The 12,842-nt window shown below is 36.8% G+C and overlaps 1 protein-coding gene across 1 annotated transcript in view; it reads left to right on the forward strand.

The window, feature by feature from the left end:
- LOC127637433 (semaphorin-3aa-like) overlaps window positions 1-10,859 on the forward strand; it is a 48,691-nt gene extending 37,832 nt beyond the window's left edge. The window contains exons 11-17 of the mRNA XM_052118496.1: window positions 357-576; window positions 928-1,019; window positions 1,197-1,238; window positions 1,354-1,511; window positions 5,276-5,343; window positions 5,433-5,578; window positions 8,122-10,859. Coding sequence (XP_051974456.1) covers window positions 357-576; window positions 928-1,019; window positions 1,197-1,238; window positions 1,354-1,511; window positions 5,276-5,343; window positions 5,433-5,578; window positions 8,122-8,856 — 1,461 coding nt within the window. The 3' untranslated portion in view covers window positions 8,857-10,859. The remainder of the gene's footprint in view (window positions 1-356; window positions 577-927; window positions 1,020-1,196; window positions 1,239-1,353; window positions 1,512-5,275; window positions 5,344-5,432; window positions 5,579-8,121) is intronic.
- The last annotated feature ends 1,983 nt before the right edge of the window (window positions 10,860-12,842 follow it).

Raw genomic sequence — 12,842 nt, forward strand, 5'->3', positions numbered from 1 at the left:
CCTGTTAATTTTTTTGACAAACTACAGCTTTATTTCTGTACACCTGTGTTAAAATAAAGCAATAAGCCACAAAAGGGTTGTGTGTTAGTGATTATAACATCAATGCTATTATAGAAAGCAACAATGTTATAGTTATACTACAGTATAACATTGTTATTATAGTAAATTATTACATTTATTCATAATAATAATATTCACAATAAGCAATTCTTCCTCCAGGTAATAGTTTATTAGTTAGGTAACATGTACGCATGGAGATATGTAGACTTGGTGCATTAATATTTCTAATAAATAGAACTTTATGTGTGGTCACAGGTGTGTTTATATAGTCTATTTTACTCCCTCTCTTCCCGTAGTGTCCCAGCAAAACATTCGGAGGCTTTGACTCCACAAAAGACCTGCCAGATGATGTAATCACATTTGCACGTCTGCACCCAGCCATGTATAACCCAGTGCAGTCGATGGGGGGAAAGCCCATTGTGGTGCGCACGAATGTGGAATACCAGTTCACTCAACTGGTGGTGGACCGTGTTGAAGCAGAGGATGGACAGTATGATGTCATGTTCATCGGCACAGGCTAGTAAAACCAAACATCTTACTTCAGAAATACAATGTCTTAAAAGCCTTCAATATTAAAACAAGCATTATTTCAGTGATAAGAAATTAGAAGTTTCTTAAGAGTGATGCCAGTCCGGACTGATTATGTTATTATGTGTTGGTTTGGCAGACAAGCATAACCATGTTGTTTAACAGCAAATAAATGCTTGTCAGCATGCATGGTCTTTCTGGTAAAGTTGTCTTGCTGGTTAAGCTTGTTGAAAAGCCTGATGGGCACACCAAAACACAACTTATACTAGTGTCCGGCAAAACTGGGTATCAACAGGGTATAACTTTGAATGAATTTTGAAAATATGTCTTCTCGTACAGATTTAGGGACCGTTCTGAAGGTGGTGACCATTCCTAGGGAAAGCTGGCATGATCTGGAAGAAGTGGTGCTGGAAGAGATGACTGTGTTCAGGGTATGGAGAGCTATGTGTTTCCACTTGCTATGTGAATCAAAATCCCAAAACTATCATTTTTACCATACTACATTGTTTAATTGCCCCATCATTAATCTGTCTTCATCTCTACAGTATACCTTCAAATAAATATCCCTGGATCTTAAAATGTTATTAAACTCTGTTTTCCTCATCTAGGAGGCAACACCCATTACTGCCATGGAGCTCTCCACTAAACAAGTATGTCTGCTTGCTTTTAAAATCAAGTGAACGCATGTTACCATTCGCCATTTGACCAGCCATTAACTGAGATTAAAGTGTGTCCTAAATTACATATTTTTTCATCTGTCAACAGCAACAGCTGTACCTGGGTTCAGATTTAGGCATATCCCAGATGCCCCTTCATCGCTGTGAGGTGTACGGGAAGGCATGTGCAGAGTGCTGTCTTGCAAGAGATCCATATTGTGCCTGGGATGGGACAGAGTGCTCTAGATATTTCCCCACTGCTAAAAGGTAAGCATAAACAGAAGCCATAATTAGACAAGTTTACAGCTATTTTGCTACAAACCCAATACCAAAAAAGTTGGGACAGTATGAAAAATGCTAATAATGTTTTTTTTATTCACCCTTTGCTATATTGAAAGCATTACAAATACACATAAAATTATGTTTTTTTTTGAAAATGTACAATGATTTCAAAATGTATACTTTTACTCCGATAAATTTCTCCAGACCCTTTCGTTATTTCGCAACTGAACACCACCAAAAAACAATAGCTGTATGTGTAACAATTCATGGAGATCGGTGATAGTGATGTGTGATTCATTGAAAGAATCATTTGAGTTGAATCTTTTAAATTTAATTCCTTTGAACTGAACAAAAAGATTCAAAAAGCAGTTAAGCACGTGCCAGATTACGTGTTCTGCCATCTGTTTCCACTGGGGAAGACAAGAAACTGCTCTTGTACTGTAAATAATGTGTTTTGTTTTTTTTTTTACTAAGTAATTTGATATGTTTAGGCTTAAACGTTATGAAAGCTGTTAAATAATGACGTTATGTGCGATCAGTCTCCCGGCTTTCCAGCAGACCTGATCATATAAAAGTCAATCACATGCGTTTACCTTTGACATTTAAACAAGACATAATATGTATGAATAATTACCAGTGCTCATGAATATGTCCAAAATTATAAATTTTATATTTTATGAAGAAAACTAGTTTTCTGGTGGTTGATAAGTGTTATATTTGCTTTGTAGCACATTTATGCTACAGTATGTGCTTACTAGGGTTTTCTGGATGGTTGCTAGGGCATGCTATGCAGTTGTCAAGGTGATCTCTGCTGTGTGTTTTGGTGCATTGCTACAGTATGTGGTTGCCAGGTTGTTACTATGCTGTTGCTAAGTTGTTTTCTGTGTTTTTTGCACATTGCTTTGCAGTTGACAGGGTGTTCTAGGTGGTTGTCAGGTTGTTGCTATGCTGTTGTTTTAACTGTTTATGACTTTTGCAGAACACACAAAAAAAAGATTTTCAGAAAAATATCACTATTATGTAGGTCAGTCAATTCAATGTATGTGAATGGTGACCAGACATTTGAAGCTCCAAAAAGCACATAACTGCAGCATAAGAGTAATCCATAAGACTCCAGTGGTTTCACGAATGTCTTCTGAATGGATCTAATTGGTTTTGGGTGAGAATAAACTAAAATATAACTCCTTTTTTAACTATGAATCTTGACAATAGCAGTCTCCTTGGCTATCAGGATTTCAAGCTCAATTACACTTCCTATAGCGCCATCTAGGGCTCTGCGCATGCATCAAGCACTAGAAGTGAAATCAAGCTTGAAATCATGATCGTGCCTTGAGATTGCACTGGCAAGATATACAGTGAAAATGAGTTACAATTTGGTTTGTTCTCATCCAAAACCAACTGAATCGCTTCAGAGGGAATGGATTTAACCACTGTAGCAGTATGGATAACTTTATGCTCCCTTAATGTGCTTTTTGTAGCTTAAAATATCTGGCCACCATTCACTTGCATTGAATTGAGCTACAGAGCTGAAATATTTTTCTAAAAATCTTTGTATGTGTTCTGCAGATGAAAGAAAGTCATACACATTTGGGATGGCATGAGGGTGAGTAAATTATGAGCACCAGCAATCAAATAAGTTGCCACAGGTTTAATGAACTGTTCCATAATTTATGCAATTTACTTGTACTTCTGATACTTAAGTAAATTTAATATCCGTTACTATAATACTTTTACTTAAGTTGTTTTCTCATGAGCTACTTTAACTTTTACTTGAGTCAATTTCCAAATATTTTCACTGTGCCTGAATTACAAAACAGACATTTTACCACACCTCCCGCATGTGCCTAAACACCCAAAGTCATGGAATGTGTTTGTGTGAGCAAAACATGTAAGAAAACACTGAATGGAGTACAGAGAGACACGCTGAAATGTGAGGACACAAAGAACATAGCAGGAGAGGAAATTTAAGAGGAAGATAAACCACTCGACATCAGCCAAACTTCACATCAGATCCTGAATGTTTCTCAGTTCAGTACAGGAAATCTTCTAAGTCTTTGACTATGTTTGTGAAAGGCTAAAAGTGCTGGCCTTGCTTGGCTGTTGTTTTGCCCTACGTTGAACCTAGACAAAGTTTAATAATCTACATCACAGCACGTATGAAAGAAAGACAAATCATGGAAAATGATGAAGAGGGTATTTTAAACACTCGGTTTACACAGAATCTCAGGTTTTTTGTTCCACTTTTCATTCTCCAAGATCTACTGAAGTTAAACCAAAACCTGATTTTTTTAGGCATTTGTGAAGGAATGAGAATGCTAGCCTTTGTTCAGGCCCTGGCCTGTGTTAGCGTTTAAGATGTAAAGCTGCTGTCTTAATGTGGCACAAATCCGCAAGGCTTTGATAGAGACTAAAAGACTCTTTCAGCCAAGAATGAAGTGCAGAACTGTTATTGCAAGATATTTGAGGCCTCTGAGGTGTAGAATTCCATAATGGACCATATGAAATATCTCCCTGAGTCACACCTCTGAACAACAAATGGGGGACAAACAAGCAAGTGTTCACATATTTTCTTCTTTCTATTTACCCAACTCTCTGGCATACTGATGCGACATAATGCAACATTTTACTGTCAATTAAACCTTAACTGTACAATTGCCTGTTGCCCTAGGCAACTGATTTCCTACATAGCTGTGCTAGTTTAATGTCATACCACCACCTCTCACATGATAAAATAATTTGAACAGCAATATTTCATGTAATATATATTTAATCAATATTACATGAGCAAGAGTGCGATATGGCCCTACATCAGCACTGCTGTGATTCGGCCGCAGACCGAGTGTCGTAGGTAATCACAACAGTGCTGATGTAGGGCCATATCACACTCTTGCTCGTGTGATATTGCTTATATACAACAGTTCAATGACCAAGTAAATAAAAAAAGAAATTGGAAAAAATTTGTACGGTCATAAAAAACACATTTGCGCATGGAACTACTTGCTTACGTGACGGATCAGAATCTGCCGTTGCTGGTTCAGAACAAATTATGCATCCAAGCCTCCGTTAGTTATACAAAAAAGTCACTTCAGAAATAGTATCACAGCTTGTGCTGATTCGAACAAGTTTTTGGATAAACAAGGATGGATGTGTGTGTGTGTGTGTGTGTGTGTGTGTGAGAGAGAGAGAGAGAGAGAGAGATGCAGAGAGACGGAGTGTGTGTGATCACCTGTTGCTACACTGAAGCAGAGATGCTGCCAGCTTTCTGAAGATCAGCTTTTTCAGTGGAAAAGTAGCCATTCAAGCAGGGGTATTTCTCCATATTTCGTGGTTGCCGGTGTGCAAGAGTCGATCACTATAGAAGATGTGGTGTGAGACCATGAGTGCTCGTGGAACATCTCTCATCCAATCAGATTCGAGGACCGGAACTAACTGTTCTATATATATAAATCAGGATAATGCACAGTCAATAATATTGCTAAATAAATCCCTTCAGGGTGATACAAGATTCATACACTTTTGGTATAATAAAGTGCTGATGGTACATTATGTCTGGTATTCATTGAAGTGTGTTGGGAAATATAAAAAAAATTATTAAAGGAACAGTGCACTCTAGTGGTATGAATGTAGTAGTGATGCAAAAGGCACTAAATGGACAAAGGTTTTAGAATATACAGTGATATTTACTGAATAAAATGAAAAGATCTACATCACAGCACAGATAGCTAATAAAATCTTTTCATATTTAACAGGAGAACAAGACGTCAAGACATCAGAAATGGAGATCCTCTCTCCCAGTGTTCAGATGTGCACCACAATGGTAAGAATAAACACACAAATACATGTAAACACACACACAATTTTGGTGCTAGTGGTGAGTATTACAACTTGGGTGTGTGTTTGTATTAGATGATCTGGAGGGTTACAGCAGTGTGGAGGAGAGAAGTGTATATGGTGTAGAAAACAGCAGTATGTTTCTGGAATGCAGCCCAAAGTCTCAGAGAGCTCTGATCTACTGGCAACTACAGAGACCTAATGATGAACGTAAACATGAGGTACACACATACATATGCATGCACCAGACTGTATAACACAGCTCTGTAAGACTTACACTTGAATGATGAATTGCCATTGAGTTCAAAATTCATGCTGAAACAGGATTGCAAAGAACTGCTCTGTTCAGTTTCAAAAGTCTTCACGTGCCAGATACGATTTCCTTAAAATTGGCAGCTTAATAGTTTTAATAATCTAACACTGTGTGTTGAGTTAATATAAATGTTACTCCTATTCTCTATAAAGTCTAGACTATCCAGTGCTGCAATCGTTATTTATGAATACGGAATTAACATTTTTAATCTGGGTAACATAAAAATTTACTTTTCACTTCACCTTTGAAGTAATTACTATTAAATAAAGTGTTGTCATTTATGAAGGAGAAGGGGCATGTTATTACTAGTAAATTATAGGATTTTATTGAACAGGATATGACATAATAACCATCCACCTATAGAAACACATACTCCAGCTGTGTTTCTGTTTCAGATATGATCAGGCCAAAATAGCACTAAAGTAACACCTCACCCCAGACTGTCATTATGTTCATTTAATAACGGTCAAATTTCAGCCTTCCTGCTGTGTAAGAAAATCCTCTGACTGTGCTCTAGTGTATACTTTCACCTTAGATGTGACCTCAATGGTTACGTTCTGTCCTGGGACCAGTTTCTCCATGCCAAAAGCTTTAATCATGATACAAATTTTGAACAACTTCAATTTAAATGCTGAAACTTAAAATACATTTACACGACTCCAAAACTAACTAAAATAAAAACAAAAATGACCACAATTTATTTTAGTTTCTGATGCACAGTAAATTATAAAATTTGAAACCTACACACTCTGCCTTCATTAAAGGAATGTTCCAGGTTCAATATAAGTTAAGATAAATTGACAGTAAACAAAAGGTGAAAAAGCATGGTTATAATAAGGCACTTACATGTTCTGTATATATTAAGGTTTATAGACTGTCCCTTTCCACAAATGAGTTTGTTCAATCAACAAATGCTGTTGATTGAACTTAACTTGTATTGAATCCGGAACATTCCTTTAAACATAAATAATTGCACTAGATGAGAACCAGTGGGGATTTCTTTAAGACTGCAAGGGAAGCTCAGCTTCCCCTATAATGTCAAAAAAATAATGGTCAAATATGTACTATTGTGTAAACAATTTATTGACTAAAAATGCGTTAGAACACGTTCATCTCGAAGATGAGTTCGTTCAGAATCAGCTACATTACATATAGCAGGTCGGCTGACTCGATTTACTTCTCATACATTCCCGTAGCGTCAGTGCATTTCCCTGTTGAAGCCGAGCGTCCATTGACTTCAACGGGGCTGCTCTGAACAGTTTTTTCAGTGCTCCGAAAATAGACGGTCATTGGATAAATGCTGCGATTATGTCCCGCCCACGGACGCTCAGCGTCTCTGGGGGTGAATGAGGAGTGGGCTGGCCCGACTCCAGGCTTCCGCGTGATGATTGGAGGATCTGTCGAAAGACTGCATCTTCTTTTGATTGACAGCGAATCTGTACTATAAGAAGTCACTGAAGCTATTTCACGCTCAGTCCCATCGCGGATTTCTCAAGTGTAGTCGAAAGACAAACTGCTGCAACCTATTTCTTTATATTTGTTTGGCGAAATTGCTAGTCAATTTGCATAATACATTTCACACAATTATACACCACATTCCTTGTTTCAGTTTTACCAAGTTTAATATATTTTGTTTTAGAGCGTTCGTTCGTTCGCTCGTTCGTTCATTCATTCATACAGTAGGCTAGGCTAGCGTTGTACGGGTGAAACTGCGCACGATGGCAGACGGTGCTAATATTGTCGACCTGATTTTGGCGAAGCCATTTGAAAGTCTTCCTTACGAGGAAAAAATTAGAATTAAACAGCAGGGCAGATCAACACCTAAGATTGATTTAGTGCAAAAAATAGGGTAAATAAGTTTATAATGTAGGCCGAAAATGAGCTTCCCCTCTTTGAAAGACCAGCAGCCACCACTGATGAGAACATTGGATGGCCAATGTCAATACTAAATCAATAGTTTTCAGTTTTAGAAGCCAATGTAGAAATGTTTTATACACTGTCAGTCAGGATTACTTTAATCAATGAGTGAAAGTGTCAAATAACAGGACGGTTAGTGAGATTAATCGAGTAGTATTCAGCTAATCATGTGATTCTTACATGGCAGCCCCCATGTGCGGACCCTCTCCATGTAGAATAAAACAGCTTTTATAAGGTTACTGATATGACTGGATTCAATTTAATGTGAGTGGCCATGATTTCCTATATATATTGCAAAATTAAAATTCATGTCTACAATTCACATGCACCTTTAAATAAATAAATAAACATATATACTTAAAAACTAAAACTAGAAAACACTAAAACTAAGTAAAAGAATGTTGAAGAACAAAATTGTATGGACCAAAGGAAAAAATAAATAAATGTAAACTATAAACACTATAATAGCACTGTTTAATGTATCATTTTAAATTTTTGCACTCTTAATTTGATCAATTTCTCTCTTTCTGTCAGATTACAGTTGATGAGAGGGTAAGTCTTACGGGCCAAGGTTTGCTGATCCGAAGTCTAACCCAAGCTGATTCTGGAGTTTTTCACTGCCATGCAGTGGAGCACGGCTTCATCCAGCCCCTGCGACGCATTAACCTGCAGGTTATCCCCTCTCAGCGTGTGGGAGAGCTGCTGCTAAGGGCAGGGGCCAACGATAAGGAACCTACCCCCAAACACAAACTCTGGTACCGGGATTTCATGAGTCTACTGGAGCACCCGGATCTCAACAGTGTGGATGAGTTCTGTGAGCGAGTTTGGAAGAGAGAGAGGAAGCCTAAAGGAAAGAAAGCTCCCAAAATTAATGTCGGAACAAGTGGGAAAACTGAGAAAACTCCTCAAACAACAGCTCAGAGCTTACAGATTCCGACACAGAGAAACCAGAACGCACCCAAAGTGCCAAACAACCCAAGCGATCAAATTCTATCAAAATCAGCTGGCCTACAAAGGAGTCAAATCCCACCAAGTACCGTAAGCACTGAAGGCCATAACACCAAACCAGAGAGTATAATCACCCAGAATGCACAGAAGGTCCAAACTGCTTCAGACACCCATAGAGCACAACCAAACCAGGGGAAGAGAGGTAGCCAGACCCCACAGAGAGGACTTTCTAACACAGCCAAGTGGAATCAGCTCCAGGAGAACAAGAGGGGGCGCAACCGCAGGACCCATGAACAGCAAAGACCACCACGCAGTGTGTGACAGAGACACTTTGACTGATTTCACATATGCATAAATATTACATTCACACACAGTCAACAAATATACAAGCATCTTCATCAGTCATTCATATACAAACATACAAACGAGCACAAAACAAAACTGCAAAGAATAAAAAGCAAAGCCTGAACATCTTGACAGATGACTTGCAGTATAAAATGGTGAACTCAACTGGAATCTTGTTCATCTCACTTGTTTGCCAGGGAAAGCACATTCACTTTGTTGTTGTGATGTAACAGCAAAGAAAATTTACACTAGCCAAACAGACAAATCCAACTTCATATACATGATGTTCTTTCATCAAAGGATATCAAAGGAGTGTGTGCCGATCTACAAAATCTTTTCAAGCCTGCTTTGATAATAGGACAATTCTGAGACTATTGTTTGCCAAAAAAGCTCTGCAATTAGATGGGATAGTGCCAATGGAAAAATTTGCTTTTGGGTATCAAAGGAGATGTTCATTGTTCACTTAAATGTATTTTTCTGTATCATTTGTTGATATGACAATGGATGGAAATGAGATGGCATGAACTACTGCTTGCTTGGGAGCAAATGGAGCACAAAGGAAACTGGAGGCCAGTTTCTCTAATTTGTAAAGACTGTAAAATTGCCATTAAAGGAGCAAGCATTGTACTGTATATAGAACAACGCTAAGTAAATATGGATACAACTGGTCAAAGGTGAAAATAAGGCATGCCTTAGTAACAGGTTGTCTAACCTATGATGCTCAGAAGTGTTTTGACTTAGGTGTTAGTGTAATTAATTATGTTTGAGATAATCAAGTGGGCCTGACTAAGAAGTCAATAACTGTGGTGACCATTTCTGCCAAAACTTAGTTTTCAAATACAATGTGCATGAAATGAATGAATAAGCTCTTCCAAGCCAGTTACATAGTTGAACTATCTTAAGATTACAGAAGTCTAAATGATAGTTCTTAATGTTGGTTGCATTAAAAATGAAAGAACGTCTTTGTGCAAATCATAGTATCTTTTTAAAGATGTGTTTAAGATATTTCCATAATGTCTGTAGTGTATTTCTAAATTATTATTACTCCTATTTCATATGGTTGCATCATATTAATTTGTTAAATCAGTCTATGTTAGGCTGAATGCTGAGTATATGTAAATATATACAGCTGAACACCACTTGATTATTTATTGCTGGTTATTGTTCATGTTCAAAGGGTTGCATTTATTTTTGATATTAATATTTTTTTCTATTCAGTTGCAAACATGTCTGGCCGACAGGCCGCAACACCCATAGATGGACCAATTATTTGTTATTCACTTTTTTATTTTTATTTCTAAGTTTCTTGTTGCTCAATTCAACCGTTTTAATTTTGCTTTACTCTCTTTCTTCTCAAACTTACTTTCGTTCATACTTTCTTAAACATCTCTCTCTCTCTCTCTCTCTCTCTCTCTCTCTCTCTCTCTCTCTCTCTCTCTCTCTCTCTCACTGCCTCTTTAGCAAGGTCTCTCTAATTACTAATTCATTAATTGTGCAAAGCTAACACAAAAATAATAATTCATCTCCATTGATTAGCTGTGAATCTCCCTAAGAAATGTGTGGGTCTGATTAGATACCACGAAGAACACACTGCATGTGAATTCTGCCATTGTGCATATATTGTCAGTGTTGTGTGAGAGGTCATTTCTGTGCCATACAAAATGTACGAGATGTGAATTTTATTTTTTTTTTGTTTTTGTTGCCATTTGCAAAGGTTACACCATCTAATCCATACCCTCTTTTATGTATTATAGGTCTATAGTCTTTTCATACATGCAATTTGTCCCCACACTGTTTGGCAAAATTGTCATTTTAAGGCAATACAGAGGTATATCCACTAGATGGCTCTCCCATCCACTTCTTGCCCCAGATGTACTTAATTTTGAAGCAGGCTGGTGCAACAAGGGAGAAGAAGGGAGCTGTCAGTTGTGTAAAATCGGTGTTTCTGGCATGCATTTGGTTGTTCAAATAAATATTTCCTCTATAACTTCAGGGTATTCTTGAGTGGTTATTTATATATTTCTTTGATGTTTCTTTTGGCGAAACTTGCTGACTTTCTTAAAGGGTTTATAATTTGTTCAGATGTTTTTTTCTTTCTTTTTAAAACACCCAGCAATATAGGACACTAAAAGGCTTTATCAAATTAAAACAATTTTTATTTTAACCATTTAAGAATTTCCTTTGGGGTACAAAATGAAAGAATTTTGCTGAAATGACTTTTTGATGGTAGGTGTATGGATTTCCTGCCCAAGGAAATTGTGTGATGAATATTACAGGATTCTTAGTAAATTCAGACAAATGTCTTTTTGAGCCTGAAAAGGGAACAACCCCTGAATAATTTTGCCAATATAAAATAATTTAATCCAAGCTGGACCAAACCTGTGTGGAAAGTATCTGGGAAAAATTATGATGGATTCAATAAACATGTAACCAATGTCTGCCAAATTCACACTTTCTGAGTACCGATAAGTGCATCTGAGACATTAAAAATGTTTTTACCCTGTTGTCATGAGTCACTGCATATGACAACTATCCAGTGATAAATGAACATAAGTGAGCAAGAGGACTTGTTTTATGTATCCTGGAAAAAAATGTCAATGTCCTGGAATTTTAACATCATGTTCATTTAAAAAAATAAAATAAATGTTTACTAAATATATTAAAGGGATGGTTCACCCAAAAACTACAATCCTCTCATCATTAGCTCTCCCTCATCCAAGATGTTTATGACTTTCTTTCTTCTGCTGAGCCTAAATTAAAATTTTTAGAAGAATATCTCAGCTCTGTAGGTCCTTTAAATGCAAGTGAATGGTGAATGGTGACTCCAGTGGTTAAATATATATCTTCAAAACCAATATGACAAATTAATATTTATGTCACATGTGGTGCATACTTAGTTTCACATTAAGATCTGTAAGTGAAAGTGGAGATTTGTTGTTAAAAAAAAAAAAAAAATTATGCTGCTTTTATCTGCTTTTTGAACCTTCAGATTTCTGCTCACCATTCACTTGCACTTGCATTCACTTAAATGGGCCAACAGAGCTCAGATATTCTTCTAAAAAACATTGTTTCTGAAGAAGAAAGACATTCACACCTGGGTTGGCATGAGGGTGAGTAAATGATGACATAATTAAAATTTTGGGGGGAACTTTCCCTTTAAATAAGGCACCGAGACATCTCGACAAAAGTGAGCACATATAACAACAAAATAAAATAAAGCTAAAATACATACTTCATAAACCAAAATAAGGTAATTCCAAGTCTTTCAAATAAATCCATTAGTTTTAAGGGCATTTTTGTTCTTCATAAATCTTATTGAAAAACTGCTGTACCTCATAAAAAATAAAAAAATAAACATGTTGGGGATTATCGCGTTCGAGTATTTGCATACAGGCGGAAGTACAGCCACTCGATGCTATATTAGGAAAAGAAGGCGGAGGTGAAGAAACTGCTCAAACTTCATTTGTTTTACCGTGTCACGTGATAAGCCAGGTTAAAATGAGCGGTAGCTAAAACAAAATCAGATAATAATGACTAACATTTCCTTATGTTTCTCGAACATAAGAGACGTATGTACTACTTCATGGTCCTTAATTGTGTTTCACAAGATTTAAAAGAACAATTGTGCGTGGTTAGAGTGAAATGAGGGTGAGTAAATAATATCAGAATTTTCATTTTTATGTGTCTAGAGTTTATTCACTGTAATTGTTGATTTCCCTTCTGTAATGGATTAGACATTAAGAGGTGTTCATGATATATTCACAATTTCTGTAAGTTTTCGAGTTGTGATAAAAGACCATGACTTTACAATGTCTGGAATATTTGAAAGGCGAACATAATACTGCACATCTTACTGTGGAGTCATACATGTATGTTTCAATGTGCAGAATTAGTAGACTAAATCATATTTTCAATTAAACACAATGTAAATATAGAAATTGATTGTCATGCAAACAATGAGT

The sequence above is a fragment of the Xyrauchen texanus genome, chromosome 45 (assembly GCF_025860055.1).
Source record: "Xyrauchen texanus isolate HMW12.3.18 chromosome 45, RBS_HiC_50CHRs, whole genome shotgun sequence".
NCBI classification, from domain to species: domain Eukaryota; kingdom Metazoa; phylum Chordata; class Actinopteri; order Cypriniformes; family Catostomidae; genus Xyrauchen; species Xyrauchen texanus.